The sequence below is a fragment of the Moschus berezovskii genome, chromosome 1 (assembly GCF_049115385.1).
Source record: "Moschus berezovskii isolate FMDL1 chromosome 1, NW_MosBer_1.0, whole genome shotgun sequence".
In the NCBI taxonomy this organism is placed as follows: Eukaryota; Metazoa; Chordata; class Mammalia; order Artiodactyla; family Moschidae; genus Moschus; species Moschus berezovskii.
Window position 1 is genome coordinate 151,950,239 of NC_142460.1, and position 18,959 is coordinate 151,969,197.

The following is an 18,959-nucleotide window of genomic DNA, read 5'->3' on the forward strand; positions in this document are numbered from 1 at the left end:
GCCTTGAAACAGATACCTATTGGTTTGCAATTGAAGGTTGGGTGCGTGAAACATTTGTATCCTTAGAGCCAGCTGCTGGTGAGAAGCTCACCTTGGGAAAGGCCTCCGGGGAACTGCAGTGTCTGAGATGTAGTGGGTGGAGATTCCGGTCTCTTAATTCACAATCACCCTGCAGCTATGCTTTCCAAGGGGAATTGTGGGCAGCGTTGACTGTGTTACTAACAAGCATGTTTCTTAAGGGTTTTGCCTGGTAGCATGCCTGACACATAGTAGGTGTTCCATTAATGTTTATAACCGCCTTGCCTTCTGCAGAGTACCTCTGTGAGATGCTTCTGGCCCCTACCCAATACCCACTGAGCTTATTCACCCAGCCTCTAGTCCACATCCTGCATCTCTCATCAATATTTACTTGTTGGAATTTTCCTGGTGGTGCAGAGGCTAAGACTCGGTGATCACAATGCAAGGGGACCAGGGTTCAATCCCTGGTCAGGGGACTAGATCCCACACGCCACAGCTAAACTCGCATGACACAACTAAGACCCGGTGCAGCCAAGTAAATAAATGTTAAAAAAGAAATTTCACTTGTTCTCATCCATACTCCTAGAGCCTTATTTGATGTCCATTTCACTTATCTGATAAGCTAGTTCATGCTAACATTTTAATGACTACCAAAGCCTTCAGGGCTATGAACCTCCCTAGGTATCTGAAAGAAAGAAATCTACCAAGGTAGTGGTAGGTAAAGATTTCGGGGTAGTTGGGGAGTGGGACATAAGAGGTCTTTGGAATAAGTTCATTTTCCTACACTCTCCCAGAATAATACAATCTGGTAACAGCTTCTCCATCATATAAGTGAGTTGGTTCGGACACCAGGATTTGTCCAGGATAACAGCTGGTGACTAGGGCTCACACAGAACGTGTATTGTTCCTGAAATTTCAGGTGGCCAGGGAGATGCAGGCTGACTATGCAGGGCTCCTGACTTCTAGCTGAAGCCAGTGCCCCCAACACAATCTGGCAGGGCCCAATACAGGGATGTGTGTTTGGCCATTATCAAGGTCAGCTTTGCCACCACACAAGCCAGAGACTTGCACACCAGGGAACCAGGGTGATACTGACATAGCTCAAAACTCCACCTTTTGAGTTTCCCTTTTGATTGAGGACCTTGCTGTTGTTAAGGAGCCAATGTTCCTGCAGAATTCACTAGTCATTCAGGTTAGTGAAGGAGCTGATTGCTAATTTTCCCCAAAGCAAGGTTGGATAGAGGGAGGGAGGTTTAGAGCAAGGATGAGGTGGAGGGTGATGGAGGGAAAACAGAAAGAGAAGGTTAGGAGGAACAATTGGTTACATGTCATTTTCTGTATGTGTATTTAGGGAACTTTACTTTTCATAGTTACAGACCTTTGTTATTTTTTTTCGACATTGATTTACAATGTTATGTTAGTTTCTGCTGTACAGCAAAATGACTCGGTTATCCATATGTACACATTATTTTTTATATTCTTTTCCATTATGGTTTATCACAAGATACTGAATATAGCTCCCTGTGCTACACAGTAGGATCTTGTTTATCCATCCTATACATAGTAGTTTATTTCTGCTAAACCCCAACTCCCACTCTATTCCTTCTCCACACCCTCTACTCCTTGGCAAGTACAAGTGTGTTTTCTATGTCTGTGAGTCTGTTTCTGTTTTGTGATATCATCTGATACTTGTCCTTTTCTGTCTGACTTACGTTACTTAGTGTGACAATCTCTAGGTCCATCCATGTTCCTGCAAATGGCTACAGTGCAGCTATGAATACAGCAGTGCATGTATCTTTTGAATTATACTTTCAACAGACACTTAGTCTTATTTCCCTTGGAACATTCTATTGGACACTGAGTGGGTCCAGATTTAAGTACGTCAATGCTTTTTCTTATTTGTCTAAGTGGTGGATATTATTATGATTCCAGTTTACAGTAAAAAATCCGAGGCTCAGCAAGCCCAGGATCACAGCCAGCGAGTGAGTGGACCTGTCATCAGAACTTGCCAGCCCCAAAGCCCGCACACCCCACTGCACCACCTCAATCAACGTGGAGGAAGATCTTATCATCTCCTGCGCATTAAAAAAAAAGGAAGTATAGTGATTTATAATATTGTGTTAGTTTCAGGTATATAGCAAAGTGATTTGGTTACACATATATATGTATGTGGAGAAGGCAATGGCACCCCACTCCAGTGATCTTGCTGGAAAATCCCATGGACAGAGGAGGCTGGTGGGCTGCAGTCCATGCGGTCACTAAGAGTCGGACATGACTGAGCGACTTCACTTTCACTTTTCACTTTCACACATTGGAGAAGGAAATGGCAATCCACTCCAGTGTTCTTGCCTGGAGAATCCCAGGGACGGGGGAGCCTGGTGGGCTTCCGTCTATGGGGTTGCACAGAGTCGGACACGACTGAAGTGACTCAGCAGCAGCAGCATATATGTATGTATCTATACACTTTTTTTGATTCTTCTCCATTTTAGTTTATTACATGATAGTGAATATAGCACCCTTTGCTATACTGTAAAACCCTGCTGTTATCTATTTTATATATGGTAGTGTACATCTGTTAATTCCATTTTCCCCAATTATCCTCTCCCAACATCCTGTACATTTACAAACATGGAAACTGAGACCCAGAAAGGGGAAATGACTTGACCAGGATCACACAGCCACACAGCTAGTTAGAGGCAGGCCCAGCTGTCAGACACCTGGTGATATTCTTTCTGCCGTACAGCACAGTGTCCTGACAAGCTCAGCCCAGAGCCCAGGACCCCATCTCCCTGTACAGGTGGCTGTCCACAGAGAGGCATGTGCCCTGGCAAGGCCATCAATGTCATCCTTGATGAGGGAAATAGCATGTCACTGCCCGGCCCACAGATGTTGCCTCCAGGAAAGCATGACACTGTGTTTCACTACATGGTGCAGAGTTCCACAGACTTAACTGATTATATTTCATTTTCTAGGGGCTTCCCAGATGGCTCAGTGGTAAGGAATCCACCTGCCAATGCAAGAGGCTTGGATTCGATCCCTGTGTCAGGAAGATCCCCTGGAGGAGGACATGGCAACCCATCCCAGTATCCTTGCCTGGAGACTCCATGGACAGAGTCTAGAGGGCTGCAGTCCACGGGACTGCAGAGTCAGACATGACCTAGCGACTGAGCAACAGTTTCATTTTCTGGTGCACTTAAATAAAATGAGAGAGATTTCCTTTCTCCTAAAGTTCTCTCTCCTCTCCCCAAGGTACCCCATGGGAAGCAGTGGGTGAAAAGGACGCATAACTTGCAAAGATAGTGCAGCACTGTCTGCATGTCAGGGTGTATTTAAGATGCAGAGGTCCCTGGGACCCACTGGGCTGCTGAAAGCGCATACTAGTCTGGTGCACAGAAACTGTGGCCTGAGTGTAAGGGGCTTGTAACCAGAAATGAAGTCTGCCTTGAGGTCTCTGAGCCCTATCAAGGTGGAGAAGCCTCGCTGAGCCAGCAAGTAGATAAAGACAGGGGCGAATTAGGCAGATTTCAGGATACACAGTGGAGTGAGAGCCCACATGGAACCTGGGGGCAGGGGTCACCATCTGGGTCTTTTCTTTTCTAATATTTACTTATTGATTTGACTGCACTGGGTCTTAGTTCTGGCACATGGGGTCTTTCGTTGTGGCATGTGGGATCTAGTTCCCTGACCAGGAATCGAAGTCAGACCCCCTGCATTGGGAGCAGGGAGTCTTGGCCACTGAACCACCAGGGAAGTCCCTGGACCTCTTAACTCTAGGGTTTGTGTGCTGTTCTGGATGGCCTTGGTGAAGGCAGAGTGCCCTCAGCTTTTCACAGTAGGCCTGCGGCCATGGTGACAGACATGGAGCCTCAGTCATGCCTCCTTATGGTCCACAATGGGATGCAGAAAGGGATGCGAAGAAGGGGAGGTTCTCAGGGGAGAGGAACCATTGTAATCAAGGACACAGGCCTCATTCTGTAGCATCTTCCATGATTAGCAGTATCAACTCCATATTATTTCATTACATGTTTATATAATGTTTTAGTTATGTCAGGACCTACCTCTAGAGACCCAATGGAAAGCCTTTTATTTTTGGTGGGTGGAATAGTTCATTGGTAGAGAGTCTTGGGGGGAAGCCAGGGAGGCCCTCTTGACAAAGGCCATGCTTGAACTGCATGATGGTAGAAAGCATTCTTCTGTTCTTAACATGGTTCGATGACCCACTGATCACAGTTGGCTGTGTGACTTGCTCTGACCAAGAAAATGTGAATGCAAATGACATGTGTCACTTTAGGGCAGAAACATTATGAGCCAGTCCAAGGTTCACCATGTGTATTTTTTCCATCTGTCATGAGATCAACAATATTCTAGATAGAGACTATTCTTTTAGCCTGAATCCTGGTGGGAAACCACCATGGAACAGAGCCACAGTCAACCCAAGAAGGACATGTGATAGGAATGGAAATTAACTTTTGTTATTTTAAGCCTATAGACTTTGAAATCATTTGTTACTGCAGCCTAACTTGCCCTGTCTTGACTGATAATGTGCATAAGTGACTGACATCAGTGGCTACCATAACCACTTTTCTATCTGCATACCTTCAGGATGGAGGTGGAAGACTTCTTGATGTCCTTTCCAAAGCTCACAGATCCTACCATCAGATTATCCTTCCACCTCTGGAATCCTAGACAACAGGGCTTCTTCAAAGGCCTTGGAATCTCCAGCTTTCAACAAAGATGGTCAGCCAGACTATTGGGGTAGGGCCATGGATACCCAGTTGCTGATAAGCCTAGGCAAGGCCACTGCAGGCACAAACCTTCTCCCCAGAATAGAAGGGCATGCTGTATGGCAGCTACTTCATTGACTTTAAAGAAGTCATAACCAGAGAGAAGCCCATTGCCTACTGTCATTACCCATTGCTCAGTGTGTGCAACCCTTGCTCATGTATGAATAGTGATTTAATTGGATTCCCAACATGTGTGCATCAATTTTCCTTATAATCAAAGGCCCAATTCAGCTCTGAGAATGGAAGAACTGGTTATGACTGGGGAACTGGTGCTGTCCTCCTTGGAAGCTCTGGCTCTTTAGAAGAATCTTGGAGGAATTGACCATGGTTTCTCATAGTTGGGCTATCCTGAAGGTATAAAACCTTGAATTGTGATTCTTCATGAGGACAAGCTCTGTTAAGCTGCCCAGTGTAGTAGAAAGCCATGAACTAATTTTTTACATGACTGTCTTTGCCTTGAACTGTTAAGTGGTCTTATTAATTTCTAGATAACCTCCTGAATGAAAGCATTTGGACACTGAACAAATATTTGCTGAATTAAAAATAAGCAAATGACTTCCCTAGTGGTCCAGTAGTTAAGAATCTGCCTTTCAATGTAGGGGACATGGGTTTGATCCCAGGTCTGGGAAGATCATACTGCTGCAAATCAACTAAACCCATGTGCTACAACCACTGAAGCCAGCATACTCTGGAGCCTGTGCTCTGCAACAAGAGAAGCCACCACAAATGAGAAGCCCATAAACTGCAACTAAACAATAGCCCCCATTTGTCACAACTATAGAAAGCCTATGCAGCAAAAAAGATACAGTGCAGCCAAAATAAGTAAATAAATTAAATAAGCAAGAAAGCTGAACTTGACTTTAAAAAAAATGAATGAATGGATGAACAGATTCTCTATGAAAATCTCCTGTGCTCACAAGTGTATAAGCTCCAAGAACAGCTCACTGTCTGATGATCTGAGCTGGTCTGATGGATCCATTTCTTGATTTAACAGTAGGCTCTCACACTGCAGGCTTTCCTTCAACAGGAACTGTCCTGTCCTCGGAGTCCTTAACTCCACACACACAGCAGCTGACCCTCAGCGTCATGTGGGGAGGTTCTGGACAGATGCCAGGAGTCTGTGGTTTCAGGAAGGAGCAGTCCTGTCCTCAGGGCTCCAAGAGACGGGTGTGTCACAAACTGCTTTGCTGCTTATTGTAATATACAGTGACTCAGGGGCATGGAAGCAGGCCTTTTCCTAGGCTCCGGTTAATGTCCAATTGAATTTGGTCAGGAAGCCTCACTGGGGCCTCATCGTACATTTCATTCTCAAGGCAGTTGTGTGACACTTCACCTTGGGAAGACCTGGGACTGAGATGGCAGAGTCCTTCATCTTGAATTTCTGAATCCAGAGGAAGTGATAAGCAGCTTGTCCAACTTCCCCATGAGGCCTGGCTTCAAATACAGGAAGGTCAGTGGGGGACCGTGTTAGGCTAAATTTGTACCTGCAAGTGGAAAGGGACACAGGTGCAGGATCTTGCATCATTTTTTTCAAAACCTCAGGCAGCAATATGGCTGATGTCTGGTGCTCCCTTGGAAACAAAGAGGCTTTTTTCTGGTGCTATCGCACCTGCCAGGTACTTCCTGACAGTGGCTCTGCCCGACTGTTGTCTGATGGCTCCTTATTCAGGGATGCCATCACTGCTCCTTGTGAATGATGCTGCAGGAAGAGGAAGCAGGTGGGCACTGATCAGACCTCTTTCAGAGGGGGAGACAGTCTTGCCTGGGCTACTGCACAAGGAGAGTATCACAGAAGCAATGCCAGAATTCAAAAGCACTTGGGAGCCCTACAGCACTGCTTCTGGTAGCAGAGATGGCAGGCAAATATTGCCTTAAGGAAAGGGTTTGGAACGGTAAAGGAGAGAGAGATTCTAGCAGGAAAAAAAGTCATGAACAAAGGCATAGGGATGGGAATGAGCTGGGGATGGGGACAAATGGGGTACTCTGGCCCAGAAGAGGCAGCATACTGGGAAGAAATGGGCTCTAACGATGGACCAGTAGGACGGTGGCAGCTCTTCGGGAGCTCGGGAGGGTGGGGAGTCATTCTAGAGTTGGGCACCCACACCTGGCTGTTCCACAGGTATTTGTCATCACCAAGGCAATGGTTTTTCCCGTGGTCATGTATGGTTGTGAGAGTTGGACTGTGAAGAAGGCTGATCGCCGAAGAATCGATGCTTTTGAACTGTGGTGTTGGAGAAGACTCTTGAGAGTCCCTTATACTGCAAGGAGATCCAACCAGTCCATTCTAAAGGAGATCAATCCTGGATGTTCATTGGAGGGACTGATGCTAAAGCTGAAACTGCAATACTTTGGCCACCTCATGCGACGAGTTGACTCACTGGAAAAGAGTCTGATGCTGGGAAAGGTTGGGGGCGGGAGGAGAAGGGGACGACGGAGAATGAGATGGCTGGATGGCATCACCAACTCTGTGGACATGAGTTTGAGTGTACTCCGGGAGTTGGTGATGGACAGGGAGGCCTGGCGTGCTGTGATTCATGGGGTCGCGGAGAGTCGGACACGACTGAGCGACTGAACTGAACTGAACTGAACTGTCCCCTAAATCCACCCTTACCTGGAATTTCTAGTTTTGGCTGGTGGCACTCTCATCCAGTTAGATGCTCACATCAGAATCTTCTAAGATTCCTTGTTTTTCACTGCTTGTAAAGGGCATTATTACAAGAGTTGTTTGGAATACGTAGGTTGCGCTGTTTTCCCTAATCTCCTGCATCATTCTAGAAAAAACCTGCCTTCCCATGGGCCCTCCTTCCAGCCTGGCAACATGATAAATGGGGCACTGTGCTACCCAAGCAGGGCATACTGCACATCCAGTTCTCAGTCAATCAATGGTTGACTCTTACTGATTATCCTCCTAAATCTGTCTTAGGGTCATCCCTACCACCACTCCCCCAGTTCAGAAATCATTTCTCTTGCTTAGACTACGGCCAAAACATCCTAATTGGTCTCCCTGTTACTATCTGAAGTCAGTGAAGATATGTAGAATGAAAAAACTCATGAACACTGGGGCTTAAAGTGTCACGGTAGCCCTCTGGCTGGGAAACCCTGCCAGCAGCTTGTCGACGAGCTAGGGAAACCACAGAGAAGCTTGTCTTCAGAACCTAAGGAGCCCCCCGTGAGTCAGGAATCACAACCCAGGCTCTGCTTTAGAAGAGATCTGGTCTGCCTTTGCCTCACAGTCTGGAGAGAGCGTGGGGCCCGAGGAAGCAGACCTAACACGGATGGGCGTGTGTCTCATTTGTTTGCTTCTGCCTTTTCTCCTCTGCAGATTCAAGAGGCAGACTCCTGATCTGGAGGCAGGAATGGACCTGCTCCGTCAGGCTCACTCGGGGTTCCCAGAAGTGCACACCAGGAAGTGAAAGTGAGGACTATGCAGTCCATGGCATTCTCCAGGCCAGAATACTGCAGTGGGTAGCCTTTCCCTTCTCCAGGGGATCTTCCCAACCCAGGGATCGAACCCAGGTCTCCCACATGGTAGGCAGATTCTTTCCAGCTGAGCTTGACAAAGGGTTGCTCCCAGTGCCAGGTAAGCTTGCATCTCAGGGTAAAGTGCTTTCCTGACTGAACTAACCTGCCTTCCTGCCAGGAGAGGCTGGCAGCCCAGAGGAGTGAGCTGTATTAACAACTAGATGCAATTTTGCTCTAAAGTTTCTTCCTTTGAAAAATCCTCTCCTCCTCTCCATCTCCTGTTCTTCCCCCAGCAACGTTCAGAATCAAATCACCTGTGCGTGCCCTTGGGCTCATCTGATCTTTAACAAGTTGACTCCATCATCTCCTAACCTGGAGGAGTTGAGGAAATGAGTGTAACCTGCTGTGGCGCGGGGTTGAGCTGACTTATAATTCAGGTGCACAGGGAGCGAAATGGGATATTCATTCAAAATGAGACGTTGGCGGAGACGGCTTCTCTGTGCGTGGAGTGAAGAGCACCAGAGGCAGCTTTCTCAGTACTGCGGGCTGCTGCTGGGCATTTCTGCAAGAGCTGTTTGGAATACTTAGGTGGTGCTGTTTTCCCCAATCTCCTGCATCGTTCTAGAAAAACCTGCCTTCCCATGGGCCCTCCTTCCAGCCTGGCAACAAGATAAATGGGGCACTGTGCTACCTAAGCAGGGCATACTGCACATCCAGTTCTCAAACTGTCACTTGGTCCTTGGGCAAGAGCTGCGTGCATGAAGGTGTGAGTGTGTGCCTGTGTGTGTACCTGTGTTTTCTTTGTGTGCACGTGTGTGCCTGTATACATCTGTGCATGAATGTGTGTGTGTGTACATGTGTATTTGCATGTGTCTGTGTGTCAATGGTGAGGGAGGAAAACTGCTCCAAACACAGCAGTGGAGGGGTCCCCAGGAGGGGCTGCAGGCTGTGTTCAGGAAGTCACATCTTCCTTGGGAAATGGAATTGCCCCCAAGTACAGGCCCCGTCTTAAGACTAAGCTCTTTCTGGAGCTGCCCACAGTCTGGCTGGAGAGGCTGTGTGATGGCCTGAATAGTCTTGAGAACAAGAAAGAAATGAAATATACATGGTGGGGAGGAAAGCAGCCCATCATCACACCCATGGTCTGGTTTACCAAGCACATGGGACCATTCCCGCTGTACTGTGTCTTATTCTGCAGTTGACTTGAGAGATTTACATTTCAGCTCCAGAGGCCTGGCCCAGCATCACAGATCAAGAGCCAAAGAGCCCTTCCCTCCCATAGACCTACTTTCAAAGTCTGGCTCTGTCACTCCCTGTGTGACCTTAAAAATAATTTTTCCTCTCTGGGCTTCTAATTGTCCATGTTTAAAACTGGATGAATAAGACCCTCCTCAGTGTGAACTAGGGTAAGGAATGTGAAGCACACTGGAGAAGGGAATGGCAACCCACTCCAGATTTCTTACCTGGAGAATCACATGGACAGAGGAGCCTGGTGGGCTATAGTCCATAGGGTCGCACAGAGTCGGACACGACTGAACAGCTAACACGCACACACATGTGAGGTGCACACAGCAGGTGCTCAATAAAGCTAAGCTTCATCAGGTAGAGCCTGCATCAGCCTGGCTCCCAGTTCCAGCCTGCTTCTTTCTTGGGGCACCATCTCTCAGCCCACTGACAGTCAGCCCTCTGCCCCCACACTTGGATCCTTCACGTTCCCCATCTCTCCTCCCAGCCCAGCTCTTCTCCAACATGGGCACCGAGGCCCGGCTTCACCAGCATGTGACCTGAAGAGTCACATGGGGCCCCCAGCTTTGCTTCATGCTTTGCTGTTTCTGCCTTAAAATTCTTCATAGTTTTGGAACAAAGGTCCAGCACTTTCATTTGCAGTAAGCCCTCGTGTTCCATAGCTGGTCCTGGAGGAGGAGACCCAACTCTCCCTAAGAGGCTGGCACCACCCTTCACACTGGCCCCTGGGAAGGCACCTCTCTGAAATCAACACAGTTCGAGAGAGCCGTGTTCCTTCAGGTCCCATGCTAGGTGCTCTTCCACACCCGGCGCTTGTGTCTACATGTGTGTGCCTGTGTGTATACACATAACATCCCTGTGTTACTGATGAAGAATAGAGGCTTTGTCGCAGCACTTGCCCATAGCCTTAGAGTTGGTACACAGTGGGGTCTGATCCAGTATGGTTGGTCTGAAAGCTGAGCCTTCCAACCATTTAACCTAGGGGTCCCCAACCTCTGGGATCTAACGCCTGATGATCTGGGGTGGAGCTGATGTAATTATAACAGAAATACAGTGCACAGTAAATGTAAATAAATAAAAGTAAAAGTGCACTTGAATCATCCTGAAACCACCCGCTGACCTCCAGTCTGTGGAAAAATTGTCTTCCACGAATCTAAAAAGGCACGATACAAATGAAGTTACTAACAAAACAGAAAGAAGTTCACAGTCTTAGAGAACAAACTTATGGTTGCTGGGGGGAGAGGAAGGGGAAAAGGAATAGGTAGAGAGTTTGGGATGGATATGTACACACTGCTGTATTTAAAATGGATAACCAACGAGGACCTACTGTATAGCACAGGGAACTCTGCTCAGTGTTATGTGGCAGCCAGGATGGGAGGGGAGTTTGGAGGAGAAGGGATATGTGTATATGTATGGCTGAGTCCCTTTCCTGTCCACCAGAAGCTATCACAGCATTGCTTGTTAATCAGCTGTGCGTGTGAGCGTGTGTACTCAGTTGCTTCAGTCGTGTCCAAATCTTTCAACCCTGTGGACCATAGCCCACCAGGCTTCTGTCCATGGGATTCTCCAGGAAAGAATACTGGAGTGACTTGCCATGCCCTCCTCCAGGGGATCTTTCTGACCCAAAGACCAAACCCCCATCTCTTAGGTATCCTGCATTGGCAGGTGGGTTCTTTACCACTAACACCACCTGGGAAGCTTGTTAATTGGCTATACCCCAATACAAAATTGGAGAAGGCAATGGCAACCCACTCCAGTACTCTTGCCTGGAAAATCCCATGGAAAGAGGAGCCTGGTAGGTTGCAGTCTATGGGGTCACTGGGAGTGGTTCACGACTGAGCGACTTCGCTTTCACTTTTCACTTTCATGCATTGGAGAAGGAAATGGCAACCCACTCCAGTGTTCTTGCCTGGAGAACCCCAGGGACGGGGGAGGCTGGTAGGCTGCCGTCTATGGGGTCACACAGAGTTGGACACGACTGAAGTGACTTAGCAGCAGCAGCAGCAATACAAAAACTAAAAAAAATACTGTCTTCCATGAAAACGGTCCCTGGTGCCAAAAGGTTGGGCACTGCTGATTTAACCATAATAAGTAAACTTAATATTCATCCAAGGGTTACATGTACCAGTGCAGTGGGGAGGGGCTGATTCCTTCATAATATAGTAAGATATGCTTCGTATATATTGTTTAAAACAATGAATTAAAAAATTATCTGAACAGGGAAGCCTACCACATAATTTCTGAAGGGACTTCTCAGAGTAGGTCTCCCGGTCACAGCCCTTCCCAATGTAGTTGGTCTGCAGCTCCGTGGTGATCTGGATGGAGGACACGGCCCCGTCGCACGTCTCCAGGTGGATGCTGGGGAACAGGGGCACGCTCCCTGAGCCAGGCTGGTACTCAATCCTCTTGGTCCAGTCTGAGTAAACAAGGGAAGAGTGACTGTCAGTCAGGTGCAGATAGTTCTGCTGTAACACGTGCTTTGAAAATGTGCATTTGTTCCAACACAATTGATACCTTTGGAGAAGGAAATGGCAACCCACTTCAGTCTTCTTGCCTGGAGAATCCCATGGACAAAGAATAGGCCTAGCAGGCTACAGTCCATGGATTTGCAAGAGTCAGGCAGACTTAGCGACTAAACCACCACAATTGATACATTAGGAAATAATTCGAGGATAATGGGGATTTCACATTTGCTATGTAAGATTTTGTCCCCAAGAAATACTGGGTGAATTCAGAAATCCACGCCTAGCTGAGCTAAGCCACATAGGAAGGCACAAAACAGGCCCATGTATAGACCTCAAAACATCTACCAGCTACTCACTTGCCACGTGTAATGAGCCACACCTGCCTGCAACGCAGTTACAACTTTCTACATCATTCAGAAAACCCTCTTCACAATAGTGCATCAGCCTCAACCCTTCCAATATCCACCACCACAAGCAAACCTGAGGTCTCGTCAAGGTAAGGTACTGTATTTATTGTAGTACTTATATATTTCTTAACCATTTAACCTGTGTAAAACTGTGCTGGTGTTTTTTGAGTGTGTATGTGTGTCTTTTTTTTTTTTTTCAAATAAGGTTGGCTTTTATTTTATTATTAATTTTGACTATGTTTTGGTGAAGGGGTGGTGTCTGCTCTCTCGTTGCCATATGCAGGCCTCTCACAGCAGTGGCTTCTCTTGTTGCAGAGCACGGGCTCTAGAACTTTGGCTCAATAGTGATGCACTGGCTTATTGTCCTGGGGCATGTGGGATCTTCCAGGACCAGGGATTGAACTCATGACCCCTCCCTTGGCAGGTGAGCTCCAAACCACTGGACCACCAGGGAAGTCCCTTTGTCTCTTTTTATGCATCACTGATAATGTTTTTGACAGTTGAGTCCCTCATCCCATTTTTCCCAGCAAGGTGATTTTCAGGAATGCATACACCTTACCACAAGCAAACAAAAAAAGAGACCAAGGTAATTCAGAATTCCACGAGGCCCTGGGGTTAGGCACAATGATTCCTTCCCTTTCAGGACTGTGACTTAAGTAGGGCTGATGGTCTTATCCCTGCCTTTTAGTGGAAAAATAACTTGGAGACATCAGAGTGTTGGAAAGGAACAAAATCTCAATCAAAATGACACCACACAAAAAAAGAGCAATCAACAAAAATAAACTGAGAGTGAGTGTACACATGAATTGATTGAAACATCAACAGTGGAGAGTCAGAGCCTAGGCAAGGCCATGCTCACGGTGCCCGCAACAGCGCGTGCCGACAATGATGCCTGCCTGCTGTGTAGGCCTGAGCCAGGCTTGCGGGTAGAAGTCTGAATCATCAAGGAACATGAGTTGTGGATACTATTATATATGACTCTCAAACCGTTTGTCACATTGCTAGATGGTGTCTCTTTTTAAAAAAGTTTTTTTATGTGAACCATTTTTTGAAGTCTTTGTTGAATTTGTTACAATATTGCTTCTATTTTAGGTTTTGGTTTTTTGGTCGGAGGCATGTGGGATTTTAGCTCCTGGACCAGGGATTGAACCTGTACCCCATGCATTGGAAGGCAACGAACAACCAGGGAAATCCCTGGATGGTGTCCTTATGCCGAGGTAAAAATGAAAATCTATAGACTGCCTGCCTCACCCTTGGGAAACTCAGAAAGTCTTGCATTTAGGATCATTCATCAGCCACCAAGGGGCTCCCTGAAAATACCCATTGGCCTCTGGCCGCCATCTTGAGGAAACCAGCGGAGTGAAAGGACTGGGCTTAGGGACAGATGGCTTTTTCAGTGACCAAACATGTTTGAGCTTCTTATGTACCCAGCTTTGCTTGGAGTGTCACAGATACAGCAGTGAAGGAGTCTGAAAGGGTCCCTGACTTATGAAGCTGAGAGAGAGACAAGCAATGAATACACCATGCTGTCCTATCGCAGAGGGTAAGTGCTGTGAAAGGAAAAGTGGTGACAGAGAGGAACTTCTTTAGATGGAGAGGGTTCCTGTCTGAGCTGATGCCTGAATGTCAAGGATGAAAGCCCATGGGGAGCCTCAGAGAAGCTTGTTTGAAGTAAAGAGAGCAACGATCTTGGTTTGACTCCATCAGGTCAGGAAGTTCTTGGGCAGGTTACTGAAGGTCTCCAAGCCTCAGGCACCTGATCAGTGAAGTGGGGACCACATTGTGGGGGTGAGGACTAGGTGTGACCATGTGGGCCTGGCATGCAGTAGGGCTCCAATCCTTGCTATTCCTTCCCCAGATAGGAAAGGAGATGCTCACACCCGCTGCACAGTCCACATAACCCGGCAATCTGGGTTTAGCTCTGAACCTCCATGTTAATCAACCACCCTTTAATGTATTTTTTGGAGTCATGAGCAAAGATTTAACACCACGTTGTGAGGTTTATCACCGGGAAACTTGCTATGGGATGATTTTTGTTTGTTTTTAAATGAAATTTTATTGGCGTATACTTGCTTTACAATGCTCCCACTGCTCAGCAAAGTGAATCAGCCATACATATACATATATTTGCTCCTTTATGGATTTTCTTCCCAATGAAAGGATGTTTAGATAACAATGACTATAGATAAAAGAGAGTATACCCAATGATATGTCTTTCCTCAGAGCCCCCAGGAGTTGCGTCTGGAATGGCCCATCACCTCCTGGAGGATAAGACCATGGAGTTGCTATAGCCCATGTGGCCCCAAGGTCAATCTAAAGGACAGATCACTGGCAGTCAGGAGGGCTTTTTGTCTGATGTATCTGAAAGTCACAGTGCTGTAAGCAGCAGTCCACACATGACCAGGCTCGTCTCAACCTAGGTTCAAAATGTGGCATACCATTGTGCATTCACTCTTGCAATTTCTTCTGCATGGAGCTCCCTTCCTGTTCCTTTCTGTCTGTTACCTCTACCACATAACTTTCAGGACATCTCCAGTCTGGCTAGAAACCCTTCTCTGTGTCCTCACAGCATTCTCAAGAGTAGAGTCCAAGCTGATGGTAACTCTGAATCTCCATCATGCTGGACAATGCCCTGCACAGGGCAGATACTCACTAGACAGTGGTAGGAAGCATGAATGGATCTTGTAGAATATCATTGGAATGATCCATTTGTGTGCCTTCCCCTTCTTGTAATTAGGAACTCTTTAAAGGCAGGAATTATGAGTTTATTTTTGATCCCTCCACACCAAGCTCTGAGCCCAGGAAATATTTTCCAAGTGGATCCGGGGAGCCCCAGAGACCTAACCTCGACTTCAGCCATGGCAGCCTTTCTTGAGCCACAGACAGAACCCATAGCCTATTTGTAGCTTCTCTGGTGCTTCTCCTCTCTGCCCCTATTCTCATCCTACAGAAACAACCATCCCAACAGAAACCATCACATGTTTGTTTCTCTTTGTTCTCAGTAAGGCAATCAGTCCAGAAATGATAATGGAAGAATATCTTCCCAGTAACAAGACATTTATCAAGGAAGAGGCTGTTCTCCTTCCCTTCCTCATTCCTCTCTCTCTGCATCATCCTTCTCTTTCAGTTCAGTCGCTCAGTTGTGTCCGACTCTTTGCGACCCCATGAATCACAGCATGTCAGGCCTCCCTGTCCATCACCAACTCCCGGAATTCACTCAAACTCATGTCCATAGCATCGGTGATGCCATCCAGCCATCTCATTCTCCCTCGTCCCTGTCTCCTCCCACCCCCAATCCTTCCTAGCGTCAGACTCTTTTCCAGTGAGTCAACTCTTCACATGAGGTGGCCAAAGTATTGGAGTTTCAGCTTTAGCATCAGTCTTTCTCTTTAGAGATGCAATTAAAAAAGCTCAGAGAAATGGTACTGTGCAGGGGGCCCATGGTATGGCCCTACATCACCAGTTCTTGAGTCTGTCCTGCTAGTGGGAGAGATTCCTCACAACATCTGCTTCTGGAAGCCTCTTCTGTTGGAGAAACCCAAGACATCCCTGGTACTGCTGTTCTGTGGGGGCTGTAGGCATCTCTTTCTCATCGAGGTATGTTAGTGGTTATCTTTGATGAGAAATTCCAGCTCAAGTCTTTTTAGAAGGAGTGTAAGTACCGGAGCAAATAAATAACAAGGCTGTATATTGTCACCCTGCTTATTGAACTTATATGCAGAATACATCATGTAAAATGTCAGGCTGGATGAAGCACAAATTGGAATCAAGATTGCTGGGAGAAATATCAATAACCTCAGATATGCAGATGACACCACCTTTATGGCAGAAAGAGAAAAGGAACTAAAGAGTCCCTTGATGAAAGTGAAAGAGGAGAGTGAAAAAGCTGGCTTAAAGCTCAACACTCAGAAAACTAAGATCATGGCATCTGGTCCCACCACATCATGGCAAATAGATGGGGAAACCATGGAAATAGTGACAGACTTTATTTTCTTAGGTTCCAAAATCATTGCAGATGGTGACTGCAACCATGAAATTAAAAGACGCTTGCTCCTTGGAAGAAAAGGTATGACAAACCTAGACAGCATATTAAAAAGCAGAGACATTACTTTGCCAACAAAGTTCTGTCTAGTTGAAGCTATGGTTTTTCCAGTAGTCTCACATCCAGTATGGAGAGTTGGACCATAAAGAAAGCTGAGTGCCAAAGAATTGATGCTTTTGAACTATGGTGTTGGAGAAGACTCTTGAAAGTCCCTTGGACAGCAAGGAGATCAAATCAGTCAATCTTTAAGTAAATCAGTCCTGAATATTCATTGGAAGGACAGATGCTGAAGCTGAAACTCCAATACTTTGGCCACCTGATGCAAAGAACTGACTCATTTGAAAAGACCCTGATGCTGAGAATGATTGAAGGCAGGAGGAAAAGGGGATGACAGAGGATGAGATGTTGGATGGCATCACCGACTTGATGGACATTAGTTTGAGCAAGCTTTGGGAGTTGGTGAAGGGAAGCCTGGTATGCTGCATTCCATGGGGTCACAAAAAGTCGGACACGACTGAGCAACTGAACTGAACAGTGGAGACAGAGTCCTAGCAAAGTTTTCAGTCCTTTTGCTGCCTTTGGTTAAGGGGCCAAGGCCCTCTCCAAGAAGAAATCAGGCAGAAAAGAACATTAAGAACATCACACCTGTTAGTAGCTTTTGTGACCTCATGAGGTGTGTTTTTGAGGGCTTATGGAGAGCAGGCAAACTGCAACCATATCGTAAAAGAAATTAATGAAGCTTTCTGAGTGTAGCATCCTTGAGATAGTGGGAAGCTCACACAAACATCTTTCATTTTCCAAGAAAGGGTGGGGGTTTAAGAGAGCAAAAGGCAAGTCATCAAACTCAGTGTTTTCCACATGAAATATCTATTCATTTCCATTTTCTGGAGGGTAGATGGCTGGATGACTAAAAGTATGACCTCTAAATTCAGGGTGCCTGGATTCAGATTACAGCCTTCTCACTTCCTGTGTGGACTCTGAGTAAACCACTTACCCACCTTGAGTCTGAATAAAAGTAGCACCTACCACCCAGGATCTGGGGAGATTAAATGCTGAATCATTTCAGCCTCAAACACCAAATACTATACATTCATCAGATATAGTATTAATGTTGTTAATTGATCATGTATTCAATAACATTTATTGCAGGAAATAAGAGGACATACAGTTATTAGCATCTAGAAGATGCTAAGTGCTTTGACATCTGTTCTTTCATTTAATCCTCCCAGTGACCCAGTGAGTGGGTGTTACTATCTTAATAGTGCATATGGTAAAACTGGCTGAGAGCTGGTGTGACTTGCTCAAGGCTATATAGTTCTTTTACAATAACTCCTCTATGATTCTGAGGATTTGCTGGGACTGAGAATGGCAACTTTTACAGATTCATCTTTGAATATTCAATTTACACTGATAATTTTTTTTAAATTATAATTTCTGATGATGGTAAAGGATCAAGGAATAATGTCAGTTTCATCAGTACTTGACCTTGGGGGCAGTTGTAGGGGTCAAGGGGCTGCTCTGATACCGAAGACTTGAAGAAATCTGGGTTTGAATCTCATCTCACTCAAATTCAGGTCATGTGACCTTTGTGAAGCAGTTATCTTTGGGCCTCTGTGGCCTTACCTGTAGATCTGAGATGCTTATACCTCCTCATGGGCTTGGTGTATGCATTGAAGGCTAAGGGCCCAACAGAGCGACTTTCCCCCTGATACCTCATGACAGAAACATCCCACCCTGGTTCACATGCTTCCTAAACTTCTCTGAACTACCCCAGTTGGAAATAAAATCTTTTTGGAAAGAAAATCATTTCAATTCATGAAAGATCTAGAGACTAGTTAATGAACTGTTGTTCTTTATTTTTTCTTAAATAAAGAGAAAAGAAGAAGACCACCTATTGTTTTAATACTCGGGCTCAATGACATCATAAACATTCCTGGAAAGGTTACCCTGGAATGCCTTCCGGAATTAAATTCCCTCTCAGGGGATTAAAGATTTAGAAATGGGATGAATGTATTATAACTCCTGCTGAATTTGGAGAACATATATTTTCTCATTAGGAAAAGATTAACTACTTAGAACTACTTTCTTATTAGAGGCCTGGAGGTGGAAAAAAGCTAAGCTGAGACTTCTAGAAAGCACAGGCTTTATGGGCTCTTGTAATTCAAGACACTCGGTAAATCGTTCCAAGTCTATACTCAGAAGTGACACAGGAGGAGGGAAGGGAAATCACAGGTGTGTCTGATGCTTCTTTTTCCTTAACTGTGCATGTTCAAGGGCCTCCAGCTCTTCCTGGTCTCAGCTCCTAGCAGAGAAAGAAGCATCAGTTTGTCCAGGAAATTGCTGCATTCATACAAAATAAACGGCTGGATGTGGGGATGCTGGGGAGGGGGAGGGATAGGAAAGGGGTTATCCTGATCAGGGACTGTTCAGGCAGCTGATATTCTAACCAGACTCTGTAGGTGTCAACCACCTGGCATCTTTCAGGTCTTTCTTCCAGGGATGGGTGACTTTGGTACCCAGGGACTTCCTTTACTAC

General features: G+C 46.1%; 1 protein-coding gene across 1 annotated transcript in view; it reads right to left on the minus strand.

Annotated features, from left to right (window-relative positions):
* The window catches only part of CLSTN2 (calsyntenin 2), a 721,779-nt gene that overhangs the window by 112,931 nt on the left and 589,889 nt on the right, over positions 1-18,959 (minus strand). The window contains exon 6 of the mRNA XM_088840256.1: positions 11,740-11,925. Coding sequence (XP_088696382.1) covers positions 11,740-11,925 — 186 coding nt within the window. The remainder of the gene's footprint in view (positions 1-11,739; positions 11,926-18,959) is intronic.